General features: G+C 51.7%; 1 protein-coding gene across 1 annotated transcript; it reads left to right on the top strand.

Moving 5' to 3' along the window:
- The first annotated feature begins 379 nt into the window (after positions 1–379).
- ARSJ (arylsulfatase family member J) lies at positions 380–26,270 on the top strand. Its single transcript, XM_016200702.2, has 2 exons — positions 380–720; positions 24,866–26,270. Exons 1-2 carry the CDS (start codon positions 380–382, stop codon positions 26,268–26,270), a joined length of 1,746 nt encoding a protein of 581 aa, XP_016056188.2.
- Positions 26,271–27,685: the final 1,415 nt, after the last annotated feature.

The raw sequence follows: 27,685 nt of genomic DNA, 5'->3' as shown, positions 1-27,685 counted from the left end.
CGCAGGCCGGCCGGTGCCCCGAGGGGCCCCGGGAAGGAGCGCGGGGCCCTGGAGTGACCCGGCCGCCCGCCGCCCCGCCGCACCCCACCTGCCGGGAGGAGCCCGGCGCGCGCCCCGCGGGGGGACTCGGCTGTGGGCGCAGAGCCGCCCCAGGCGATGCCCCCCCACCCCCGTCCTGGACGGTGCTCCCGAGAACCTCTGGACCGCGGCGCTGACCGTGCGGATGCTGCCGGCTCGGGGAGGCCGACGGGCGGCGCGGTGATGGAGACGGGGCCTGTCCCGCGCCTGTGTCCCCCGGGCCGCCAGTAGGTGCGGTCGCCGCGCGGACCCTCCGCACGCATGTGCGCCCCGAGGCGGGGCCCGGCGGGGACCGGAGCGCATGGCCCCGGGGGGCTGCGTGCAGCCGGGGGCGCGGCCGGGAAGGGCGCGGGCCATGGGCGCGCTGGGCGGCCTCTGGGCGCGCGGCCTCCTGCTCTGCGGCTGCCTGTCCTGGTCCCGCAGCGGCGAGGAGCGGGGCGCGGGGCCCGGCGCCGCCGCCGGCTCCCGGCCGCACCTCGTCTTCATCCTGGCCGACGACCAGGGCTTTCGGGACGTGGGCTACCACGGCTCGGAGATCCGGACGCCCACCCTGGACAGGCTCGCCGCCGAGGGCGTGAAGCTGGAGAACTACTACGTCCAGCCCATCTGCACGCCGTCCAGGAGCCAGCTCATCACCGGAAAGTAAGTGTTCCTGGCGCGTGGGCTTATTCCCTGGGGAAATCGTAAGCATTTAACTAAGACCCAGCTCCTGATGTAGGGGAGTAACAGAAAATGTGGGGAACGAATGCACGAATGCATGAATGAATGAATGAATGAATGAGGTTATGTGAGTATTAATGACCCCAGCCTCACCAGTCTGGTTCTGTGCTGCGCAGCTGGGAGGCTAGGAGGCCGGGGGCCAGCTGTCAGGACTTGGAAACTCACCCACCGCCGACCAGATGGGGTCTCCGTCTCCTTTCCCAAATCTAGTTTGGCTCTGGGCATGCTCAGATTGAGTTTCCCATGTCACATAGAACTCACAGCCACCACCGCCGACAAGAAATACAGACCAGCATTCTTCTGCAGTCTTGGTTTGTGTCTAGAACTGAATACTGAAAGCCACAGGTCATCACAGAGGGAGGGGCCCAAGGAAGGGCAGTGTAAGCTCTGGTGTCCCTACAGCTCTGTTGGGTCTTTGATAGGACACCTTCTCTCCCTGAACCTAAGGAAGGCCCTACGTGGTTACCAGGGCAGCTCTCAAAATGCAAGGAGACTCACTGTGAACTCCTGATGGGGGCCAAACGCCCTCTGAGGTTTTCTGCTGCTCCTCATATGCCTGGGGATTTCCTTATTAACTCTAAGAAAAATGAGATTAGGATGCTGAAGTAAAGTTTTTCACTAGGATCGTAACCGATTTGGAAGCTGAGCTCCAGGGTCCAGCCACCGGTGGGCAGAGGCAGAGGGAGCCTCGACGCCTCAGTGTGTGTCTCCTGGCTTCAGTTTCAAGGAACCCTCACTGCAGTGAAGTTGTTCTTGGAATTGGATCCTACCAGGGTAGCCAGTCTCCACTGGAAAAATAAAGACTATTTTGTAGGAATCTCTGTCTTGCAGACACTTTTGCTTACAGCATGATTTCCACTGCTTAGCAAACTGTCAGAATTTAGCATCACTGCCAGAAAAGAAACATGCCTCCTTTCCTCTCTCTCGAGGAGAAAGAAGCCTCACTGTCCTGCAGGGTCCTGTTAAAGGTTAGCCGTGGCAGAGTCCAGGGCATGTGATGTTTATAAAGGAATAGATTGTTGGCTGCAAATGGCAAGTCCATGTGGTGGCCTGGAGGTCAAGTTCCCACGCTGAACCCCAGCCACTGTTGCTTGGTTTATGAAATAAATGTGTCATAAAGACTCACGGAGCCCGGCCGGGCGTGGCTCAGCGGTTGAGCGTCGACCTAGGATCCAGGTGATCAGGGTTCGATTCCCGGTCGGGGCACATGCCCAGGTTGCGGGCTCGATCCCCAGTGACTCTCATCATTGGTGTTTCTGTCTCTCTCTCCCTCTGCTGCCCTCTCTCTGAAATCAATAAAGATATATATATATAAAAAAAAAAGACTCATGGAGCCTCTTCAGCTAATCTCAGAATTTACATTTACACAGAGAGCCACGGTGCTTGAACAATATGTAACCGAATTATATGAACTAATCTTTCCAATAGAGCACGTGGAAGGCTGTGCATTAAACACTTGGTTCCTACCCATCACCCTGCACTGACAGATATCTGGGGTTTTCTTTTAATGTTCCTGTTGACTTAGTGGCATGAGACAGAAATGAAGCTGGAAATTTCTGTCACATCAGAGGTTGACTCTCCTGTTCTTTCAGTGCAGCTGAGCATCTTGCAAGACTTATTCTATGAAATGTCTGTTCAGTACAGCTCGAGGTTGCTCCGAGAGGCGACTGGAACTTCTGTCTGAATTGCACAGTTAGGGACATTGGCACTTGCAGTCAGTCCCCTCTTGACAAACTACTGGGACTTCCCTTTGAAGGATGTCACACAGACGTGACAAAGACAGTGGTTCTGGACCTGGTTCCAGGCCTCGCACAGGATTAATAATGCAGAGCCCAGAGCACCTGCTCACAGGTCCTCCTCCATGGGAACAAGCCATGGATCCTGGATCCTCTAAAGTAAAAAAAGAAGCAGCAATGAAAACCTAAACAGGATGAATTATTTTAAAGGAAAAACTAGATTATATGAAATATGAGAGGATTCAGATATCTTCACATTTGTAAAGAAAGAGTTTAAATGGTTGAAGCTGAAGCTATTTTTGATACTATTAACAAAACATCCTTCCCTTGACATTTTGCTGGAGTCAAAATGTAAAAATCTATTCCCTCCTACTGCACAGACCTGTAATGAGTTCCAGATTCTTGCGTAATTTGCATCAGGCTCCCCTGGCAGTGCTGAACTTCGGTGCCTGTGCATACATACTGGCCTGGGCAGCTCCCTGCATGGACCTTCGAGGAACAAACGAGGGGGGCCTAGTCCCTGGGCAGTGGCTCTCAAATCTGCATGTACAAAATGAATCAGCCAAAGTGCTAGTTAAAATGCAGTTTCTAGGCCCAGCCAGGGATTCTAGGCCATTGGTCTGGGGTTGAATCCAGAAATCAATAGTAATTTAATAAGCATTCAAGGTTATTCTGATATTGCCGTAACGTGAATTAAGAGCTTTGGAGTTAAATGCTAGCGTCTACTTAACAGTGACTGTGTTTCCAATGAATGCATTTTTATCTCATTTAATCTTTACACCAACTCTGTGAGGTGCTGCTGTCACCCCATTGTATATGGATGTGGCAGCAATGCAGGGGTTCCACACCCGGACTTTGAGAAGCATCACTCTCGGTGCCCAGTCAGCCTGGTGACATGAAGTTGACTGAGAAAGTGGCTGCCTACGTTGGATTTTTTGCAAAGTAATTTTCTATCTTTTTTACAGTGTTTCAAAGGAAGACAGACATTCATGTCGGACACTTGGGTTGTTTCCAGTGTTGGGCCACAATCATGTCTTCCTTTGAAAAACTGTAAAAAATAGTGAAGGCTTCAGAAAGAATAAGTTTTGCAAAATATAGACACACGTTTTATGCAGACTTTAGAAAAGATTGGCAATCTGAACTGAACTTATATATTGGGCAATAATTTTGTGTTTTAAGTATTTTGTTATTAATTTTCCCCACTTGAAATACTATGATGATCATTTTTAACCATGGAAAAGGTAACTCAAGTAACACATATTTGTAATAGGATCTGGGATAAACCCATTTCTCTTATAACAACCCCTGCCTCTCCCAACTCCTAACAGCTTAGATTAGTTTTGCTAGGGTTTGAACCTTGTGTCAATGCAATTATGGGGAGGGGACTCTCTCACATCTGCTTATTTCTCTCAACATTATGTTTGTAAAATTTATCCATGTTGTTGCCTGTAGATATAATTCATTTATCTCATTACTGAGTGGTGGTGTTTGGTATTAATATACTGCAATTTATTCATCCAGCCTCCTGCTGATGGGCACTTGGGTTGTTTCCAGGGTTAGGCCACAAGAACAGCTCTGCTATAAACATACTTATGCACGTGTTTTGGTGAACATATGTGTACATTTCCTTGGCTGTCCGGAATTGGGTTGCTGGGTTACAGGGTGTGCACATGCAGTTTTCGTAGGCATGCTGACAGTTACTGAAGGTGGTCCACAAGCAACGTGGGGAAAGTCCTGCCTGCTGCACACCTGCTGGGCATTGGCCCTGCCGCTAGCAGTTTGTCATTCTAGTTCCATTACGATTACGATTTAAATCTGCACAGCCCTGGCGACAGATGGATTTCAGCACCTTTGCCTATTCATAGGGACTATCGGGTATCCCCTTTAAGAGGAAGCTAACCTCCCATTAGGGCAGCGATTTCCAACCAGTGCACCTTAAGAATGTTTTAAACATGCAATACCTGACTATTCAGTCAGGGACACTGACTGCGTTTCCCCTAGATTGTCAAATACAAAATGACAACAGCCAACACAATAGCCATCCCGTATAAGTCAACCAAAATTGTAACTATTTTTGTCAGATTAGCAAAAGCCATATTTTTGGTGTGCCATAGAATTTTAGTCATTAATTTGTGTGCTGTGAGATGAAAAGGGCTGGAAATCGCTTTACCAGGTGACTGTTTCTCCTTGTTGGCTCCTGGTTATTTCTGTGTCCTGCTCCTCTGCTGGGTGTGTGTTGCAATGCCTCCTGCTCTGCACCTTGCTCTCTCACTCTCTGAACAGTGGTTTCTGATTCCCAGAAGATTTTGTGTTTTTTGTAGTCTTATGTATTAACTTTTCTCCTATACTTCTATTGACGGTATCTTTGACTAAATCAAGACGATGACAATGGCCCCTTTCTCTAAAAGGTGCATTGTTTCATTTTTATATTCAGGTCTGTAACTCACCTGGAACTAATTTCTAGTGTGGTATAAGTCAGAGTTCGAGATTATTTTCCAGGGAGATTCCAAGATGGCAGCAGATTGAGTGGAAGCTACACTGGCACTCTCCCAGGACCAAACTGCAATTACAACTAAAATAGAAAAAAAAAATCCTGAATAATTAACTGTAACTGAAGATGAGCTGGAGAGCACCCTCATAACCACATAGAGACTGGTAGGAAGTGCAGAAGTGTGAGAGGGCTGGATGGGCTCCCGCAGGCAGCAGCTGAAGGTCTGGAGGGATAGCTCAGCTGTGGGGGTTCCCACTGAGGACTCTGGGGCCTAAAATGCAGGCTGGGCTCCCCAACCCAGAACATCAGAACTGAGAAAGGTGCCCACATACCATCTGGCTGTGAAAAGCAGCTGGATGGCTGTCTGCCAGGGAGAGGAGGCTGGAAATGCAGGCACCCCCTTAAAGAGGCAACACAGAGTTTCGTGTGCAGCCACTCACCTTGGGTTCCAGCAGAGGGAGGGCAGAGTGGACTGGAGCTGTGTGAGGAGACTCCAGGGTTGCTGGTTCTGGGGATAGAGCTCAGAGGGTGTCTCCAGCCCAGCAGCTCTTTGGCTGTAGTTACAGCTGGTCCTCACAGCCAGCTGGCCTGGGGATCAATTCCTCCTAGTGACACCAACAGCAACCAAGGCTCAACTACAACAGGACAGTGCACACAGCCCACACAGGAGCACCTAGAAGCCCAGCTCAGGTGACTGTGGAGGCTGAGCCATTACGCCCTACAGGACACATACTACACAAAGCCACTCTACAAATTCCAGGAGACATAGCAGCTCTACCTAATACATAGAAACAAACACCTGGAAGCAGCCAAAATGTGGAGGCAAAGAAACATGACACAAAGGAAAGAACAGAAGAAATCTCCAGAAAATGAACTAAATGAAATGGAGCCAAGCAAGCTACTGGATACAGAGTTCAGAATAATGGTTATAAGGATGCTCAAGGATCTTAGTAAGACTACTAAGAAAACTAGTGAGATCATTGATGACATAATAAAGTACCAATCAGAAATGAAGGCTACAAAAACTGAAATGAAGAATAATTTACATGGAATCAACAGTAGATTGGGACACCTGTAATACTTTCAACCATAAAGATAAGTTAGATTAAAAAAAGAGAGAAAACATTGGAAGGAATAAACAGCAGATTGGAGGAAGCTGAGGATCAGATCAGCAAATTAGAAGACAGGGTAGAAAAAATCAATCAGAGATCCAAAAAGAAAAGATAATTAAAAAACAGGACAGTCGAAGGGAGCTGTGGGACACCATGAACGTAACAGTATTTGCATTACGGGAGTACCAGAAGAGGTTGAAAGTAAGCAGGGGTTAGAGAACCTGTTTGAAGAAATAATGGCAGAAAACTTCCCTAACCTGGTGAAGGAAAAAGTCACACAAGTTCAGGAGGCACAGAGAGTCCCAAGCAAGAAGAATCCAAAGAGGCCCACACCCAGACACATCATAATTAAAATGCCAAAAATTCAAGACAAAGAGAATCTTAAAGGCAACAAGAGAAAAGCAATGTGTTACCTACAAAGGAGCTCCCATAAGGCTGTCAGCTGACTTCTCATCAGAAACTCTAGGGACCAGAAGGGAATGGCATGAAGTATTCAGGGTAATGCAAAACAAGGATCTGAGACCAAGACTACTCTATCCAGCAAGGCTATCATTCAAAATAGATGGTGAAATAAAGAGCTTCCCAAACAAAAAAGGCTAAAGGAGTTTGTCACCACCAAACCAGCATTGTAGGAAATGTTAAAGGGATTGCTGTAATTTGAAGTAGAAATAGAAGCACTGCAAGAAATTTTAAAGGGATTGCTGTAATAAGAAGAAGAAACATAGGCATAAAGAATTAAAATGGCAATTAATAAGTACCTATCAATAATAACCTTAAGGACTTTAAGGGAGAGATCAACAGCAATACAGTTATATTTGTGGACTTTATCACCCCACTGACTTCACTGGATAGATCTTCCAGACAGAAAGTCAACACAGAAACAGTAACTAAATGACACACTAGATCAGATGGGTTTAATTGATATTTACAGAACATTTCGCCTTAAAGCTGCATAATATACATTCCTCTCAAGGGCACATGGGTCATGCTCAAAGACAGACCACATGTTAGGACACAAAACAAGTCTCTACAAGTTCAAGATTGAAATCACATCAAGCATCTCAGATCACTAGGGCATGAAATTAGAAATCAACTACAGTGAAAACACTCAAAGAAATTCAAACACATGGAGGCTAAATAGCATGTTATTAAACAATGAATGGATTACCAATGAGATCAAGAAAGAAATCAAACACTTCCTGGAAACAAATGAAAATGATCACACAACAGCTCAAGATCTCTGACACAGTGAAAGCAGCCGTAAGAGGTAAGTTTGTAACACTACAAGCTTACAGAGAGATGCAAATTAAAACCACAAGGAGGTATCACTTCACACCTGTAAGAATGTCCACCATCAACAAATCAACAAATGACTTGTGCTATCAAGGGTGTGGGGAAAGGGGAACCTGGTACACTGCTGGTGGGAATGCAGACTGGTGCAACCACTATGGAAAAATATGGAAGTTCCTCAAAAAATTAAAAAATGGAGCTACCTTTTGACCCAGTGATGCCACTTCTAGGAATATATTCTAAGAATCCTGAAACACTAATCAGAAAGAATATATGCACCCCTATGTTCATAGCAGAGCAATTTACAATAGCTAAGATCTGGAAACAGCCCAAGTGCCCATCAGTAAATGAGTGGATAAAAAAAGCTGTGGGACATTCACACCATGGAATACTATGCAACTGTAAAGAAGAACCTCGTACCCTTTGCGACAGTATGGATGGACCTGGAAAATATTATGCTAAGTGAAATAAGCCAGGCAGAGAAAGACAAACATCACATGATCTCTCTCATATGTGGAATCTAAAGAACTTAATAAACTGATAAACAGAATAGATTCAATGACATGGAAGCATAGATCAGACTGACGAATGTCAGAGGGATAGAGGAGGGAGGGCGGGTGGAGGGGCAGAGATTAACCAAAGAATTTATATGCATATATGCACAGCCCAAGGACATGGACAATGGTGGGGAGAGGGACTGGGGAGAGGGATGGGACGGGGCGGAATGGGTCATTGGGGAGAAAAAAGGACATCTGTAATATTTTAAACAAAAATAAAATAAAATATAAAATAAAATAGCAAGCAAAATTTTTAGTAAACTGTCTAACCCTACAACTTAAAGAATTAGAAAGCTCCCCTGTAAAGCCGTCTGGACCAGGGCTTCTGTTTGCTGGGAGCTTTTTTATTTCTGTTTCAATTTCATAAGTTGTTAGTAGCTATTTAGGTTTCCTGATTCTACCTGATTCAGTTTTACATGATCTCACTCATGTGTGGAATCTAATAAACAACATAGACTGAGAAACAAAATAGATCCTGAGACAAAGAAGCGTAGAACAGACTGATGAGTCTCAGTGGGAAGGCGGGGGTGGGGGATGGGTGGGGAGAGATTAATCAAAGAACTTATATGCTTATATGCATAACCCATGCCACAGACATAGTGTGGGGAAGGCCTGGGGGTGGGGGTCGCATGCGGGGTGGAGGGGATCAATAGGGAAAAAAGGGGGGACATCTGTAATACTTTCAACAATAAAGATAAATTTTTGTAAAAACAGATTTTTCCATGTGCATGCCCATTGGGTGCACACTGCTCACTAAAGATACCATACTTTCTCCAACTCACCGAGTGTTCCTTTCCCCCAGGTGAGATGAGGGCACCTGTCTGGGGCTACCCCGGACTCCGTGCTGCCCCGCCTGTCTCTCGTTTGCTCTGGTGCCAACACCACGACCTCTTAAACACTGTCAGGAATGTAAGCCCTTCGCTCCCTCGTCCTCAGAACTGCCCTGAGCGAAGGGACAGTCTCATGTGTGCAGGGCAAACAGCTTGAAAGGCTTGGCTTGAGGACTGTGAGGTGTCTCACCTGAATTGTCCCACTGTCTATGAAGTAACAAAGGCCATTCACTGAGCACCGGAGCCAGGGTTTGAAGACAGGTAGGAAGCACTGCTCCCGGAGAGCCCGGGTGCGTGGGTGGGGACCTGCGTGGGAAAGCTGGGCGGCAGCAGGAGCCCCGGGCAGTGTGTGGCCGTAGTTTAGTGGAGACCGCGTGTGTCTGAGTTCTCCGTGCTCAGGCGCCTGTGTGCGGAGGAGGCCCACTGAAGAGGTGGGTTCCACTAGATTTGGGGCTTTGCCAAATGAACGATGGGATCACAGACTCTAAACTTGGCAAGGAAAAGGGACCATAAGGGTCTGTGTCCTCTAGAAAGTGCCAGTCAATGGACCGACTGTGTGGATGGGGCTGAAGTGAGGACTCGACCGTGATCTTGGAGCTCTGAAGAGACAGACTGGGGTCCTGAAGAACTAGACGCCTGGGATAAGCTTGTGTAAGAAGCGAGGCTTTGGAAGTGACAGGGCTGGGAAGGGGGGCTCAGGTGGGACCGAGGAAGTCCGCTCTGCAGTGGGAAGTGGGGGGGGGCAGGGCGTGGGCATGGGGGGCAGGGCATGGGTGATCACTTCACTCGGGGCAATGAGCAGCAGCGCGGGGAGGGCAGGGAGCCTCTCTGGAACCATCCGTGACAGGTGAGGGCAGGGCCCAGGAGTGGGTGAAGGACTCTTAACAGGAAAGAAAGTGAGGCCATAGCTATTGAAACAGCTGAGCTGTTAGAAGGAGACAGGGGCCTGACTTGTCTAGATGTGCCAGTGAGGATCCAAGAGGACAGCGCCTCTGCTTCTGGCTCTGTAAAAATGGGGTGACAGACGAGCCCCAAGTGGAGAGGTGCAGGTGGTCAGCATTCAGCTGGAGCAAGAAGATGGAGGGAACATCCAGGAAAGACATGGGGTCATGAGCATTTTGCTAATGACAGACTTCCATAGCAGAAGGCTCTGTGGAAAGGGTAGGGGCTGGGGGGCGCTGAGTCAGGGTGGAGCGTGCACAGAGACAGACAGATTGGAATCTGAGTGGCAGGAAGACCGGAGTTGCAGTGAAGGCGCGAATAAATAGGGCTGAAGGGCATGGTGGGAGCTTTTCCAGAGGATAATATGGCCTCTTTCTGGAGACTGCTTAAGCTGGGCCTCCTGGCTGCCCAACACTAACTCCTGCAGCCACACTGTGTGTGGTCCCGCAGCAGTCAGGAGCTCTGGGGCCCAGCCTGCTCCAGAAAGAGAGGGTCCACATGGGCTGCAGAGGCAGGGGGTGCCCGCGCCTCCCCCAGGTTTACAAAGCGTCACTTTTAGAGACGAAGTTATCGATTAGCAAGCATCCTAGTGTTGAACCCCCCAGAGAGTAAATTCTGTGAGCCCTCTGCGGGGGGACTGGGTTGACTGCTCCATCCACAGGCACGTGGACTCACACCTTCCCCCACAGGCTGTAAACACCATTCACACCCGTCTTCCACCCAAGGCCCGGTTTTAAGTGGTGTCCCCACCCAGGGAGGCCTCAGTAAATACCAGTCATTAAGAGTTCACGTGTTACGTTCATAAATGCCGTTAATACATAAACACTTAGGAAAATGTAAATGTTATGGTTGGAAGCTGAGCAGACACAGGAGCTTCCCAAGCCTGACCGACTGGAAACTGAACACGAGTGGAGACGTGGTTTCGTGGACCTCCCAGTCCCCTTCGGAAAGGAGGGCTCAGCAGACGTGGCCACTCACAGACAGCTGCCCCTCCCCCCGACCATACGGATTGTCCTCCCAGTAGACGGGGTCAGCAAGCTTCAGGCAGCCCCTAGGATCAAAGTCCCTGGTTTTAAATGCCTTTTTAAAAGACGCCCTTTGAAATGAATTCCTATCCAGGTAATTCTGTGGCACTTCATGAATGGCTGCTGGGGAAGGTGGAAAGCGTGCAGGTGCAGAAGGTGGGGACCAGCTCGGTGCACGCGGCCACCCGCCCTCCCAGAGATCAAAGACGGGACCCAACAGCAGCTCCATCAAGCTGCCTGTACCCCAGAGCCTGGCTCCATTCAACTCTGTCCTATGGCCACGACTGCGGCTAATTGTGACGCTCCCTCTTCTGCATCTCACTTGATTTAATTAGAGCTTGTGTGTCTCCTTTTACCATCCTTGACGTTAACTATTCCCGGTGGTGCCGCGTCACTGAGACAGGCCTCTCCCCACCTGTTTGACTGCAAAGAGGGCCTTGTCTCTGATCTTTGGCCTTCCCAATTCCCCAGCCCCTTAGTGTCACTCAGACCTCAGACTGGACTCTCATTACATCAGCGGCCTCAGCAAACACCCCCCTGGTTCCCACGACCACCACAGAAGGAAGGAACTCACTTCATTGCACCTGTCTCTTCAAACACCCTGATATTCACCGGCACATCTGCCCTGAAGGTGAAAGATCTGTATTATTTTGAAAAATATTTGTGAAATAATTTAGCGAACGTCATTTTATGGAGGATATGTGGAAGTTTTAGGAAAGTTACATGCGTCAGTCATGGTCACAGCTTCCGAGCAGCACAGCCTGCACCTGACCCTACACCTGTGCTGTGGGAACTGGGGGCACCTGAGCGCAGCCTTCGGCCAGGCCCAGCGGACCCCGCGCTCTCCCCCTCTGCTCCGGGGAGGGTGCCCTGCCCCGACCTTCTCCTCGCTCTGCATGCAGTTTCCGCTCCCTGCCTCACACCCAAATGCCAACCACTTACTAAGCCTGAGCTGACATGCCGCCTTCCGTATAGGCTTTCCGCGGCTCCTTAGCCAGAAACGCGCCCCGGTGCCGACCTCACGTAGCCCTTTCACTGCCGTATCGGGTGACTTTCCGCCTCTCCACAGCTGCTCCTGAGCCTCACACTTGTCATGCTGGTGCCCGGAGCGGTGAGACCCTGACTCAGTACCTCCATAAATCTCACCCACCCGGGCAGGGCCTGGTCCGACCTGGGGCTGAGCACACGTGCGAAGAGTGACCAGATGACCAGATGAGTAAACGATGGCACGTGTCCCTCCGGCAGGCGGCGCGGCAGAGCAGAGTGGCATAGAATTCAGGGCGAGGTGGCGGAGGCGCGGTGCCGCCCCAGCAGGCCTGGCCCGGGCGGGCACAGGAACGGGCATCTTTCCGAGAGTCCATGTTCTTTCTCATCAGTGGTACAGTTCATCCAACAATCTCCTGCTGAGGAAACGTACATGAAGATAGTTTGAAAACTTCTAAGTTTTATATAGTTTTTAAGTAAAAATTCTTTTAAATTTAGAGCTACATCTGCATCATTTTAAATCATACACAGACTTGAAAAGAACTGAGCATTAAGAAGCTTTCTGTGAGTATTAGTTTCAGTCAGTAAGGACAAGAGTTAACGTTAAGCCCCATAGTTTTAAGTTCAATACTTTTTCTCCACCAAGATTTTTCACTTGGCTTTGGTCCCGACACGTCCAGGACAGTGACCAGGTGCACTTTCCAGGCCTCTGCACCAGGAGATGGTGTGGGGTGCTGTCACCATGCTGGGCAGGGTCTGGCAGAACCCCCTACGCCCGTGACAGGCGACAGCAAGTGCATAAACAGTGACAGGAGGAGGACAGCCCTGAACGAGAAAATTGACGACAGGGTGACAGAAAGGCTGGTGAGTAATCTTCACATTCCCTCAGTCAACGCAACTTGCAAACATCTTACTGACTCTCATTAGTGTATCTCATTCAGCGTGAAGGCCGGTTCACCCCAGGGACGGCCACTCGGTAGGCCTGTGATAAAGAGTTTGAATTAAGACAAGGTTCTCGGCTTTGTGAGGACAGGGACTATGTGCTCTGTGGTCACCACAACGACCCCCAGATGACAGTGTGCATGCAGCCCGAGGCAGCTCTGTGACTAGCTCCTGCTCACAGCCTTCGAGCTGTCACCTGTGGGCAGATCCCAGTTCCTAGGTACCCACCTGGGGACCCTCAAACCAGCCTCTGAGATCCTGCTGCAGCCCAGCTTCCACTGCCACCCATGTGGACTGTCACTGCCAGGACATTAGTACGTTACCACAGGGCTGCGGCCTGGCCCCCGTTTCCTTCTAACGGCTCCCGGTTCTAGAATGTTCTTCGTTCTCTGGGAAAACAGGCTTGCGTCCTGCAGGATCCTCTGCCGCCCTCCTCCCCTCTCCAGTCCGTCTCTGGTCATTTACGCACGTGCCTGCAAGGGCGTCATCCACAGCCGCCTCGGTATGAAGAGTGAGCGGCCGGCACAGCGCAGCAGAATTCCTAGAGCTCAAAGGCCCGTGCGCTGTCCCAGGCCCTTCCCCTTACAATGGTGGGACCCTGCTCTCCGCTGACCAAACAGAATCAGTAGCAACACGTCGCTGTCACATCACCCACAACGGTCTCCTGGCCACCGGGCCTGGTGGGGAGACAGCCAGAGTCCTCACCGCCATGGCCCCGGCTGGAGACACATGCTGGCCATTCTCAGGCCTGGTGGGCAGCACAGGGGCACCAGGCCGGGTGAGAGAGGGCAACAGAGCCCCGAGGGAGTGCTGGACTGTCCCCGCCGGGTGCTGGTGGCTTTGGCAACATTCAGTGTCCATGAAGCTCTCACCAGCAGGTGGGCCCAGAAGCAGAAGCTGCTACTCGGAACCTGTTTCAGGGCTCCCCAGCCTCCGGGCGCCGGCCCCGCTCGCTGCTCGTCACGGTGCTTCAGAATCCATGGAGTCAGCCGCAGAAGGTGCCCTGGCACCCGCAAGCCCGAGAACAACAGCGCGGGCAGCCGTGTCCCCTGCGCCCTCCTCCCAGGACGCTGACACCCGGGCGTCCCCAGAGGCCACGCTGCCCCGTCCTCCTTCCTGCCTCGAGGACCTGATTCCTACAAGCTGACCCTTTTTCTCCCTCGTTACTAATTCTTCTGTCTCTACAAAGTCGTTTCCATCCGCATGTACATGAATTTAAGTTCCTTCTATCTAAAATCAAAGCAAAACTCTTACTTGACCAATTTCCCTGCTGTCCTACCTAGTACAACCCATGGGTGGCCTACACTCGCCCATTCCAGTCACTGATTTATGCTGCATTAACCTGGACTGTCATTAATCTAAACTATCATTTTGATAGTATGTTATTCTATAGTATTATATTGCTATATAAGATAACTATATTAATGTATAGTATAAATGAGCTATAATTTTATTAAAAGATTGTGTCATAATTTTGAATCTGAAGAACTCAGGAATTTTTTGTTTGCTTTATCAGAATTAAGGATTTATCTTAGAGATCAGCCATCGAGAGGTTAAGGACTCTCAGGCCCTTCAAACGCATTAGACTATGCACACGACCAGCCGTGATGAACCTAGCTGACTGGAATGGCTCAGACTCATACAATCAAAGTTTAATTTAATTTAGATATTTTCAACACACTTGAAAACATAAGCTCAAATACTTGAAATCAGTTTTTTACTATGATCCTAGTTTGGTTGTCTTCATAATGCCATAAAATCGAATTTTTTCATACATTTTTTCTAGCTAAAGGATTTAGTTGAAAATAAAATCTTGGGAGTAGAGATATCATTTATTTGGCACTTAATGTGTGTTGAGAGGTATTTTTTAGATACATTATTCATTATTCTCTTACATATTCTGTAATTCATCTATATATGTAGCTCTGTGTGTACATACCTGTATATTCTGTAATCTATATATGTAGCTCTGTGTGTACATATCTGTATGTAACTGTAATCTGTCTAGCTATATATGTAGATACCTATCTGTTTCTCTCCATATGTATTCTGTAAGCCTCATCACTCAGGGGTAATTATTATCTTGTGCATATTATATATGAAGAGATCAGCCTCACAGAACTAAAGAATTCTGGCCAGGATCCCACAGTGAGTACCCAGCTGGAGTTCCATCCCCATCGCTACGACTTCCCGCTGCGTCCCTCTGGTGGCTGACAGGATGGGCTGGCACAGCTGCATAGCTTATCCCTCGGGTGGAAATGAATGAACGTCTTACTGAAGTAAAGCCACAACAGGCTAGGTAGACATGGTTATTCTAAAGACCAGAAACGCAGTTCCCACTGGCTTGCCTGTCCAGCGTGGGGAAGCTGGAATACACCGTGTTCTTCATTTGTGTCATATAGACACCGAGGACTACATTATAGTTTACCTTTCAGAATTTATAAGAATATTTACATCATCAATCAAATTATTATTCACCTGGAGAAGGGGTTGAAGCATCCGTTTCTCTGGCCCTCCTCAGGAAGTTTGTTCCAGAAGGTCCAGAGTGGGCCTGAGGGTCCACGCTGCCCTGGTGCCCGGTGAGGGTGAGGCTGTGGTCTGGGAGCCACGCTGAGGGACCCTGCGGCCCGGTTCTGGTCCTTATGTTCATGACTGCTGATTACCATCTTTACCTCTCTTTTCCTCACCATTAATGTAGCACCTACTGTGTGCGCATGACTAATTTGCTGCTGAGAGGCAGGTGCAGCTGACTCAGTGCCTTTCCTCGCAGGCTCTACATTGAGAGCTTGTTTCAGGGCACGTGGATCTGACTCTCAGAAGAAACTTCCTCTCTGTGAACACGCTTCTGCTCTACCATAGAGTGAGTGACAGAGTTTTCTATTTGGGGCAAAGCAGTTCGTTCAGGAGCAAAAAGCAACTGAGCTTCTGAGAACTAAATCATTCCATACTGAAAACGCTGCTCCTTCAGGGAGATAAAATAGCAGCGTACACATGCAGTGCACACACGGAGTGTACACACGGACACACGCACAGTTCACGTACAGTGCGCACACAGACATGCACACGGACGTGCACACACACAGACATGTGCCCCGTGAACGCCTTTTCCCTTCCCCTCATGCCAGAGATGTGGACCCGGCTGGGTGGCTGGCCCTTCACCTGTCTTTGTAGTTACGGTTTCTGAGCATTTACTTCTGGTAAGGTTGTTTTCGTTTGAGGCACACCCGTTTTGTTTCTCCATGAACAATGGCTAAAAATAGAGCCACTGCGTTTAAAGAACTCCCCCACGGGGACCACCCGTCCCTCTGGTCTGCGGCTATAGAGACTGCGGCTCTGAGTCGCAGCGGCTCTGGCCCAGGAGGGCGAGCGGCAGACCCTGGGCCAGCGCCGTGGAGACGATGCTTTCAGTGCGTCCACCTTAGTTCCCGCCGGGGCTCAGACGACTCAGTCCAGACTCTGAAAGACCCAGGAGCCCACACTCGCCCCTTCGTGGGCCGTAAGGACAAGCCCTGTGAAAAACCTCTTACTAATGTGAGATAAGCTTTCCAGTTCTTTATTTCTTAAAGAACACTGACTCTCAAGGGCCTCGTACAATTCCAATGCCCTGTAAGTCCCTAAATTTGAAATGTTAGTGGAACTAAATGCATGTTTCTTGCCAAAGACCTTTAAAGACCCATCGACACTCTCAAATGAATGGTTAGCCTGCTTAATTTTACATTTTATTTTCCAACAAAATGTATTGTTTATTTGCTTATAGTCATAATGAATTGATTTTTTAATGAAATTACCATGAGTTCATGTAGATTAGGACTTAAAGAAAGCTGGTAAATTGGTTAATATGTAAGTAATAACCAGTGCCTCTTATTCAGGTGGGTTTTGGTGGGCACCTGGGGGAGGAGCGGGGCGGGGAGGAGTCTGCCACACCTGCCGTGGGACCAGTTGGTGCGGTGCCTGAGCCGGGAGACCCTGAGGTGGGAGTGCCCGGGCGTGAGGTCTCTGTTTCCGAGCCCTGTTCTGCCCTCCACTGTTTCCTGCCTGTGTGAAAGAACCTAGATCTCCTGTCCTCGGATTTCTCCAGTAATTAATTTCACCCGCCTGGGGCAGGCTCAGAAACAGATGCCTGTAATCACACATGCTAAAGAAAATAGTCAAGAAACTGAGAGGGGATGAAAAAGAGCACAGCTCTGTGGAGAAGGCAGGGGATTAGACCCGCACAGGACGACCAGTCAGTGCACGCGGTCGCCAGGGGAAGGCTGGAACACGCTGGCATCGCTTCCGAGAGGCCCAGCCTCTGCTCCTGGGCTCTGCGCGCCGAGTGCGCACGGGCATTTAGAAACAGTACAAATATAGGGCGTCCCCCCAAAAATGTATACGCACATTTTGAATAGCTGTAAAGGCAGTGCTTATTAAAATAGATTTCATTTTCAAAACTGAGCTATCAGCTGCTAAACTGTGTGCACATTTTTGGGGACACCCTGTGTAAAAGGCACAGCTCTGGTTCCAGCAGGCGGCCACGGTGGGTCCCGCCCAGCACCAGCCGCCGAGAGACCCACCCCCCGCCCGGGAGGCCGTGCCCCACACGTGCCCCTGAGAGGTGGGGAAGGGAGCCGTGGTCCTTGGGGCCGTGCCCGCCTGAGCGTGAGGACACAGATCTGGGCTCCAAACTACAGCTGGCCTTTAGCTTTAAATGAGACGGAGGCAGGCAGTTCCGTTTCTCTGAAACACGGGCCTTCCCAGGCATTGGGTCTAAGGCAGAATTTGAAGTAAACATTTTGCTTAGTTTCTTTTACAAGCATTTAAATTCCGTATCCTCATAATGGATGGAAACACAAGCAAATAATTTGAATTATGGGTTATATTCCGCAAACCTGAAATGTTGTCCTATTTCATAAAAGTCTGCAGCAGGTGCAAGGAGGAGGTTATTCGCCGAGCAGGCGGCGTGACCACGCGCACCGCGGACGTGAGGCTGCGGTGGGAATTCTAAGGCGGCGGCGGCCCGGGCCCAGAGGCCTGGCCCCTTGCGCAGCCTGGAGTGGACACGGCGGGGACGCGCCGCTCTGCCCGTCTTTGCCGAGGGAGCGTGGGAAAGCCGGACGGCGAGCCGCAGGAACCGTCTGGCTCAGCTCGCCCGGAGGCCGCCCTGCGCTCAGGAAGCTGCCTTCCTCGGCCTCCCTTCCTTGAGGACGTTTTCGTCAAACAGGTCGCGCGTCTTTGACGTCGGGGACCTTGGTTACCATCACTTCTGCCATCTTCTGAATCTTTTTTTCCAGATCCCTCTGTCTTCGCTTCCGTCTAAGTTATTAACATTCAGCCCAGTTAAACCCCCGCTTAGGCCACTGCTGGACATATTTGGGGTTTTACAGATACTGAAACTGAAAATATTTTTTACCCCTTTAAATACTTCCTCCCTTAATCCGTTAGCGTGCATTTTCACTAGGTCAGTCTGGGGCTACATTTACGTGGCCAACATTTGGAGCCCGAAGGTGCAGGTACTATTTGAAATTCAAATTATTACTGAGCAATTTCATTGCACTAAATTTGCATTAAATCCATAGAACTAAAAAAAAGTGCCACAGTGTATCTTTACAAGGTACACATTTGCCTCGAGACGTCAAAGAAAACAAGGTGTTAATAGAACGTATTTTGTTCACGCCCTCCTTAAAGCTGTGCGAACTCGAAAGGTAGAGGGTGGCGACATGACCCCAGCAGGCAGAGGAGCGCGACGCGCCCTCCGGGCTCTGGGGGAGAAGGCCGCGCGGCGAAGCCGAGCCCAGCGCCAGCCTCTCCCTGAAGTCCCAGGGACTGAATGGGGACGGGGTGCTCCCCACAGCTCAGCCCGCCTCTGTCTGCACCCACATCTGCACTTAAATTTCTCTTTCTTTTATTTCTTTATTATTTTTTATTTATCACCAGTGGCCAACAGCACTTTATTGTTTATTTTCAACATCCTGTTCTGCAGCGTCCTTGGCTCTTTCGGTCGGATGCCAAAGAGCCCGGGTTGGCGGCCATGCAAGAGTGGCAGAAGCCCCGAGGTCCTTGTCCTCCACGCTGGCCCTGGCCTTCCCTCCCACGCCACTCCCTGTGGGCGTGACTGGCCGGTCGCTGGGTTCCTCAGCAGAGCGTCTCCCTTCTCGGGGCGAGGCTTCCTGGGGGAGCGTGAGCTTGAGGGGTTACTGCTCGGTGGACCTGTTCCGTCTCCCTGCCCCACCGAGATCCCAGCGCTCCGGGCCATGGCTTTGAGGGTGCCGCCCCCTCGCTGCCCCAGCTGAAGCCCCTGCCGCTGCGGGCACCGTGCTGTGGCGTCTCACTGTGGGGCCCCTCGCTGAGGGCCCGGTGGGCCGGACGCAGGGCCAGGGGGATGCGTGCTGTGGCTCGCGGGCCTTGCATCTTTGGATCTTCTGCGCCGCTGGTTAAACCACGTGGCCACGTGCCCTGCTGGGCCCTGTGGACCAGGGCTTCGGGCTCTGCCCCGTCGCTGGCGCCAGGGGTGCTCGCCTGAGAGCCTTCTCCAAGGAGGCCGGCCTCGCTCAGCTGCTCAACCGCGGTCTCCCCTTCGTGAGTGGGGCCCTGTGACTTGCCGAAGGTGTTCCGGGCGAGAGGTATTGTTAGTTGATTGCTGGATATATAGGAGACACTGGATAAACTAGGCTGGGATTCTGGACAGAAGGGACAGGCCTCTCCCATAGGGGCTGCCTTCTGCTGGTCCTCGCCAGTGGTCACTCAGTCCTCACCAGCGGTCACTCTGTCCCCACCAGTGATCACAGCCATCACCAGTGGTCACTCAGTCCCCACCAGTGGTCACAGTCATCACTAGTGGTCACAGTCATCACCAGTGGTCACTCAGCCCCCACCGGTGGTCACAGTCCTCACCAGCGGTCACTCACCTGCACCTATTTCTCGGCCCTCTGTCGCCCTCTAGTGACTGCTCTCAGCACTGCCTCACGGGGTCCACCTGGTCCTGAAACTGGGTTAGGAGCTGTGAGAACAGTGAGACTGAGAGACCACAGGGGTACGTTACAGGCCATATATTGGACATTAGTACGTGTGAGAAAGAGCTGAACTGAAGCTGTTGAAGACTCCTGGAAAGTAAAGGCTCAGAATATTGAAATGTGTAGTCTCCGTGTCAAAACGAGGGGTACAGAAGCAAGACCAAGGAACTGGTTATGGATCCCTCGTAAAAATTCTACCTGACGGGGACCTGATGGTCAGCGAGTAGGCTGTTTACAGAATGGGTGGTCGCTATAGGCTGCCTCAGGCCCCCCAGGAGAACCATGCCGAGTCTCGCTGTGCTTCTCCAGTGCCCGCACCAGGAAGTTTCAACAGAGCTCACGGAAAAAACACCCTGAGGACAAAGAAAGGAGCAGGCTGAGTGGTGAGTGGAAGGTCGGTGGGCCCCTCGGTGAGGAGCAGTTAACCCGAGGGCAGGTCTGCAGGCACCTGTGCACGGCTTTGCTGAGCGGGTGCTGTCCCCGCAGAATCACTAACACGTGACTCAGGTGAGGACATCAATTGACCGCATTCACAGGGCAGGTAGTTAACACACTGGTGACAAAGTCAAGAGTCTCCTAGGCCTTCAATGGCAGGAGGACTGAGAGAAAATGCCAGGAAATGGAAAATTCTCTGTAGATACACAAATTAAACTGTCCCTCTACAAGATGCAAGAAACCTGGCTTAAGAAAAGCATCCGTGAAAAAGCATAACTTAGGGTTTGGGCACCTGCATGCTCCCCACAGTGTGTGAGCTGCCAGCTACGCGGCCTCGAGTCCCAGTGCACGCAGAGCACAGGGCGGGCAGGCAGGAACCCGAGAGGTCGCACTGTGCAGACCTCGCTGCAGCACTGTGTCCAGGTCCTAGTGCCGGCATGAACAGGGACACCAGCAAACTGGAGTGCGCGGGCATTGGCTGAAATGGCCAAGCCACCGTGGACACAGAAGTGTCTTCACATGTCTGAAGGGCTGTCATGCAGGGGAGTCTACATTTATTAAGGTTCCACATAAGCAAAGCCGGGCTTCGTCCAAATAAGAGCCTGTTATTCGCAAACCCTTCACAAGTAAAACAGGCTGTCTGGTGAAACACTGAGCCTCCTGTCCAGGGAAGCATTCAAGAAGAAACCAGCCCTGGCCAGTGTGCTCAGCGGTTAGAGTGTCGGCCTGTGCACCGCAGGGCCTCAGGTTGGATTCCCAGGCACATCCCCGGCCCTGGTTGGAGTGCAGGTGGGAGGCAACCCATTGATGCATCTATCACATCGATGTCTCTCCCTCTCTCCCCCTCCGTCCCTTCCTCTCTCTCTAAAAATCAATTGAAAAAGCATCCCCAGGTGAGGACTGACAAACAGGAGCAGGGCAGAAACAGGAGCTGTGGCCGGGCTGCGCAGCAAGTGCCTGCTAGGCCTCGCTGCTCCGGGCTTCAGTTCCTGTCTGTTCACCTTTGAGGGTTCCGGTGCTCTCCCCTCTTGTGCACCTGGGTCTCCAACCCAGAACCTTCGCTGCTTGCTTACCTCCCAGACCTGCTGGGCATGGTGCAAGGAAGCCGTCCACAGAGCAGAGGACCCCAGGGCCACACCGTGGGCGGTGCCTCAGCTGCCCCAGAAACTGCCCTGCAGGTCAGGGGGCCTGGACCAGTTGACCAGCTAATGTTGATCGATGCACCAGGGTGTAGTCTATTTTGAAGGATTATCTGACTGGCCTTCAAGCTAGTTGCTGCTGTCAAGTCAATGTCACCATCAAGCCGATTCCCAGCAATTCCCGAGGTCCCCGGACGAAAAGACCCTGCCAGCACCCAGCTCCTCTCCAGGCTGACACGCGTCTCCATCCCCACCTGACCCGCGTTCGGAGGGCTCGCCTAAGTCGCCCCAGCAGGATCTTTGCTTACAGCCCACGGAGGGGAGTGAGTGATGTCAAAGCTTAAACAGAGCTGAGTCCCTGGCACATGATGATGCCAGCAGAGCAAGATGCAGGATGCGCAGGATGATGCAGAGGAGCCGGGCCACTCAGCCGGCTGTGAGGGAGCCGTGGCTCAGCCTCTGCACCCCAAAGCCTGGAGTCCAGCGCAGAGCCCCCGACGTACAGCTGCGAGGCCAGAGGTGCTGGGAGGGTCCGTCTTTGTTGCTGATGGAAGGACTAATAAGTGAACACCGGCCATAGTGCGGGCGCCACAGGAGGTCACGTACATGGAAATTTTCTGCCTGCAGTTACTGGTGTTAACGCGTGATGTCACCATCTTCCCACAGCCACGCGGAGCTCTCACACGCTTCGCTCTCCATTGTTGGTGGAAGAGAGTCCTGAGCAGATGTTTTCAAATCCCATCATTTCCCTAAACTGTTTACCTAATCCTGGTCCTTTTTAAAAAAGAAAATGAAGCTGACTGGGCAGACCCTCGGACCCTCCCTGATTTGTTCTTTTTGAAATGCTCGCAGATCATCTGCAAAGGAATGGTTCTCGAATCTTTCTGGGATCAGCAGGACCTGCAATTTTTGGTTCACAAATCCCCCGTCTTAATCAGAAGTTAGAACCGGGCGTTGCCTCTCAAGACTGGGGCATCTTCCCCCTGCTCCTGGGATTTTCAAGAAGTGCTGATATGAATCTTAGAGACGACAGGCTCAGCCCCGCTGTTCAGGAATCGGTTTCACCCGGGCAGGTGGGCGGGAGGGGCGCGGGCGTCTCCACGCGTCTCCACGCCGGTCTATGAAACGAGCAGGAAGAGCCCTACTTCTCACCGCTGTCACGAGGACTAGAGGTGAAAGGAGCCCTGTGATGACGAAACTCTACCAAACGCCGCAGCACCTTGACTGGGGAGTCCGGGACAGTGGTCGCCCGAGCTGTCGTTTACTGAGTGCCGCTCACTCGGAGTGCCGGCCGCCCGCATGCCCGCCGCCCCGGCCGCCCGCATGCCCGCCGCCCCATTCACAGTGAGGACACTGAGGGCAGAGGGCTGAGTGCTGCACAGTCGCACAACTAGTAACCGAGGCCTGTCCGACCCGAACGCACACCCTTCACGCAGGCCCAACACTCTGCCCCAAGCTCCCTCCCATCTGGCCCAAGAGCCTTGAGGTCGTTTCAGCAGAAGGTGCCCAGGAGCCTCCCTTCCTTGAGCTCCTGCCCAGCCTCCCTGCTGTGGGCTGAGTTTCCCGGCCTGGGAGCCCTCTCCCGGGAGCCCCCGCCCGGCTTCCCTGCTGACCCACCTTCTGAACGCGGCCGCCTGCGCCGCACTGTTCTTTCCTGTGGGACGGTTCCTGAATTTCACTCTTCTCAAAAGCCTCCCTTCCCCCTGCCTTCTGTGCTCGGTGAGGAAAATGCCCAGTATCATTAGAAAGACTTGGACCCTTAGCCAAGAACATTTCAGGCTTTCAGTAAGTATTTAGCTAGTAACACTGAGCCCTCCCGGAGTTCTCACCGGCAGATTGCTCCTGCTTAACTCCTGCAGGGGTCACACTGACAGGCGCTGCCAGTGTGTCAGGTCCTTGCAGGAAGCTGGTGGTTGTACCACTAAGTGTTTTGGTCCTGAACTGATGCAACTTACCCGTTACAGTAACCACATCTTCTGAACGGGGTGCTAAAAAGGGTGTGACATGTGTATTTCTTTGGGCGTTTGTTAAATTTCCACAACTGTGACAAATGAAAGCTGGCAGCCGGGGCCCACCTGGGGCTGCTTCAGGCTGGTGCCCAGACGCCCCCACAGCCCTTCCAGAGGCCTCGGCTGCTGCGGTGAACCCTGGAGGGAGCGCACAGCTGCTTTATACCATCTGCTGGGCATTTAAAAATGAACTGAACCGTTCACCCAAGCCATCTGTGGCACACTGGCCTTCCAGACTCAGTCAGTTCAAAAGAGATTTTTGTTTTGGACCTTGTATTACTCTGTGTAATTTGATTCCAAGAGTATTTTCCAATTTATCCTAACACTGTCTATAACCTTCATTTTCGCAGAATTTCTGTATTTTCTAGTTTAAAAATCTTTTTGAACTTTCACAATAACTACAGAATCAATAGCTTTATTATTATTATTTATTTTAGAGAGGGAGGGAGGGAGAGAGTGAGAGGGAGAAACGTCGAGGTGAGAGAAACACATCGATACGTTGCCTCCAGTACCTGCCCCAGCTGGGGATCAAACCTGCGACCCGGGGAGGCGCCCTGACCGGGAATCACACCCTAGACCTTCTGGTGCCCGGGGTGACGCTCCAACCAACTGAGCCACCGGCCAGGGCAGAATCAACAGCTTTTAAAATGTCATGAACTCATAGGCACATCTTGACCCAAACTGAAAATTCCTGCATTTATGTGACAACCGTTCTCTGGAAAAAAGCCCACGGCAAAATCTCCATGGGAAAGAACAACACTAAAAACTCAGTCCCTTAATTTTAACGTCCAGAAAGGGTCACCATGTTTCTTTAGCGACTGTGTGAGTGAGTAATTTTTTAAGAAGCAGACACCGTGGGGAACAGGAAGGAACTCCCGTCCTTGTGTTCTGGGGACACATCACCCGTCCTTAGCAGCGGCCGCATTGACTCCAAACTTGCTTTCCACACAATGACCCGAGACTAATGGAATGTTGGATGTCAACTGCAACTGAAAAATTAAAAATTTAAAGTAAAATAAAATGTTTTTTCAACAATAATGTGAGTCAGAAACCTTCTCTTTCTCTTGACAGATCTAACAGGTTGAGGAATAATTATAAACTATTTTTGACAGTGGAATAGAAGACGTCTCTGTGTGTTTTAGCACTTCAGGACCAGCTTGAAATAAGTTATTTCAGGAAATGATTTAGGATCTAATGTGAGGTCCCTAGATGAAAAAAATAATAACAATAATTTTAAAAAATAATACTAATACTCTGAAATTTATATCCTTTACTTTATCATGTTAGTTTTCTGTGTCATGTAATTAATTAAAAGATTAAAGATTATTCAAATAAATTCTGTTGCAAGCACTTTACAGACACTTTGAGATGAGTGGTGCCGTCTTCGTTACCGAAGCACTGATGTGGTCAAACGCACTTCAAAGGCTGCGCAGGAAGCTGCCCGTCGGGGGGGGGCGCTGTGGGCCGGCGTGCGGAGCGGGTCTTTGCTCGGGTGACGTTCTCGGCCTAGGAGCTGGGTGCAGGGGTCACTGTTTTCTGTGGAATGACCTTTTCTGCACTGACCAGCTCTTTACCCTTCTGCCAAGGTACCAGATACACACGGGCCTCCAGCACTCGATCATAAGGCCCACCCAGCCCAACTGCCTGCCGCTGGACAATGCCACCCTGCCGCAGAAGCTGAAGGAGGCGGGCTACGCCACGCACATGGTGGGGAAGTGGCACCTGGGCTTCTACAGGAGAGACTGCATGCCCACCAGGAGGGGGTTTGATTCCTTTTTTGGCTCCCTCTTGGGGAGCGGGGACTACTACACGCACTACAAGTGCGACGGCCCCGGGATGTGCGGCTACGACCTGTACGAGGACGACCGTGCCGCCTGGGACCGGGACGGCGGCACCTACTCCACCCACATGTACACGCAGAGGGTGCAGCAGATCCTGGCCGCGCACGACCCCCGGAAGCCCCTGTTTCTGTACGTGGCCTACCAGGCGGTGCACTCCCCGCTGCAGGCCCCGGGCAGGTACTTCCAGCCCTACCGGTCCATCGCCAACACCCACAGGCGCAGGTACGCGGCCATGCTCTCCTGCCTGGACGAGGCGGTGGGCAACGTGACCCTGGCCCTGAAGGCGCACGGCCTCTACAACAACAGCGTCCTCATCTACTCCTCGGACAACGGCGGCCAGCCCAGCGCCGGGGGCAGCAACTGGCCCCTCCGGGGCAGCAAAGGGACCTACTGGGAGGGGGGCATCCGGGCCGTGGGCTTCGTGCACAGCCCGCTCCTGAAGCGCCCCGGCACCGTGTGCAGGGAGCTGGTGCACATCACCGACTGGTACCCCACGCTGGTGGCGCTGGCCGAAGGGCGCATCGAGGAGGACGCCCGCCTGGACGGCTACGACATCTGGGAGACGCTGAGCGAAGGCCTGCGCTCCCCCCGCGTGGACATCCTGCACAACATCGACCCCATGTACACCAAGGCCAGGAGCGGCTCCTGGGCAGCGGGCTACGGGATCTGGAACACGGCCATCCAGTCGGCCATCAGGGTGCGGCACTGGAAGCTGCTCACCGGGAACCCCGGCTACAGCGACTGGGTCCCCCCTCAGGCCTTCAGCAACCTGGGCCCCAGCCGCTGGCACAACGAGAGGGTCACCTTGTCCACAGGCAAGAGCGTGTGGCTCTTCAACATCACGGCCGACCCCTACGAGAGAGTGGACCTCTCCGGCAGGTACCCCGGCGTCGTGAGGCAGCTGCTGCGCCGGCTGTCACGGTTCAACAAGACCGCAGTGCCCGTCAGGTACCCCCCCGGGGACCCCAGAAGCAACCCCCAGCTCAACGGGGGCGTGTGGGGGCCCTGGTACAAAGAGGAAAGCAAGAGGAAGAAGCCACGCAAACAGCAGGCTGAGGGGAGGCCCAAGAAGAGGAAGATGAAGGGCAGGCCACGGGAGGCCGGCGCAGGCCCCGGGGGCGACCGCGGCACCCCCCCGCCGCTCCATTAGTGAGCCCCAGCCCGTCCCCTGTTCGCCACACACAGAGCAAGCGTGGCCCCCTCACTGCCGCAGCGTCACACCTGTCTCCATGCCGGGCCCCTGGCCGCCCGGACCCCTCTGCTCCGGGCCGAGGCGCTGCTCTGGAGCCTCCCCCAGGGGCCCTGGGGGTGTCCACTTCCCTGCCCCTTCCCAGAGGCGTCCTGGGCGTCCTGAGTTCTACCTCTGCGCTTCAGCCAGTGGCCAACACTGTGCTTTAAGTTCCAACGGGATGCCAACCTGCAGGCCCGACGCTCCCTGCACCGAGGGGCGGCCGGATTGAGAACTGCCTCTGGGAAGGACAGCCAAGGGCTGGTTTGCCCCTCGGGCCTCGAGAAAGGCACTTTCCTGGGGAGTCTTTGTTCGTCTATCACAGGCGTGTGGGCTTGTGAATTAGCTCTGCTTCCTGGGTTCTCTCCCCTCCTGCGAAGCCAGCTGCTCTCCGTGGACCACGCCTCTTGTGACACCTGAGGGGCAGCAGGGAGCCAGCCTGAGCTCCCTGCCAGGGCCGCTGTGCACTGAACCCTTTCCTGGACGTTTCAGCCCAAAGCATGTAATTTATTTTTACAGAAAAAAATACTAATTATTTTGTTTTCGTAAAATGCTATACAGATGACTTTTAATTATTTTATTTTTATTTTCTACATACCGTTAGAAGAATTTTATTGCGTATCTTCAAGATTACCGAGCACTGTAATACTATACATCACTGTAACACTGTGTGAACTCAGAATGTAAGAAGAAAATTATGCAGAAAAATGAGAATCACCATGTTCGGCCACTGCTTTGAATGTACTAAGATGAATGTGTTCCTTACAAATTAGTGGGAAACTCATGTCTGTACAGAGCTGAGAGACACCTTTATTGTTTTATCATAAGCGCCTTATTTATGTATCTTAATTATTAAAACAATTTATTTTATGGCACTAGCAAATTTAGTGTGGCTTTTCTGCTCTAACTTACAGATAATATTCATCTTAACAAACAAATCTTTACGAGTAGAAAATTAAAGGGGTGATTTGCTAACAATGGTAAATAATACGAATTTTACAAATAGATGCTCCCACTGGGCTAGTGAATGAGAAGATGCTCCTGCTGGTAAATGATATTTACTGTGAGCTTCACCCCGGAGGCGGCGGCGGGGAGACGGGGAGAGACACCGATGCAGGTCCTACCTGGAGCAGTTACCCCTGGTCTGGAGCTCAAACCTGCCGACTCCAGGGGGAGGCTCAGAGAGGCGGGGTCTGCGATGCCACCTGAGAAGCGGGTGGTCCCTGTGGCGCGAGGCCCGGGGCGTCACGGGGCGGGACTGTGGCACGTGGCCTGGCAGCGGCGATTGCACACCAGGCAGGACTGCCTCCTGCAGTGCATGGACCCTAGTGAGAGAC

Source organism: Miniopterus natalensis, chromosome 4 (assembly GCF_054644295.1).
Source record: "Miniopterus natalensis isolate mMinNat1 chromosome 4, mMinNat1.hap1, whole genome shotgun sequence".
Taxonomy (NCBI): Eukaryota; Metazoa; Chordata; class Mammalia; order Chiroptera; family Miniopteridae; genus Miniopterus; species Miniopterus natalensis.
The sequence above is the reverse complement of the archived record's forward strand: the minus strand, read 5'-3'. Positions and strand labels throughout refer to the sequence as shown.

Excerpts from the sequence above, each read along its gene's own strand:
- ARSJ (XM_016200702.2), top strand. The coding sequence starts at position 380 with ATGGCCCCGGGGGGCTGCGTGCAGCCGGGGGCGCGGCCGGGAAGGGCG. Across the intron at positions 721-24,865 it reads AGCCAGCTCATCACCGGAAA|GTACCAGATACACACGGGCC; the intron begins GTAAGTGTTCCT and ends CCTTCTGCCAAG.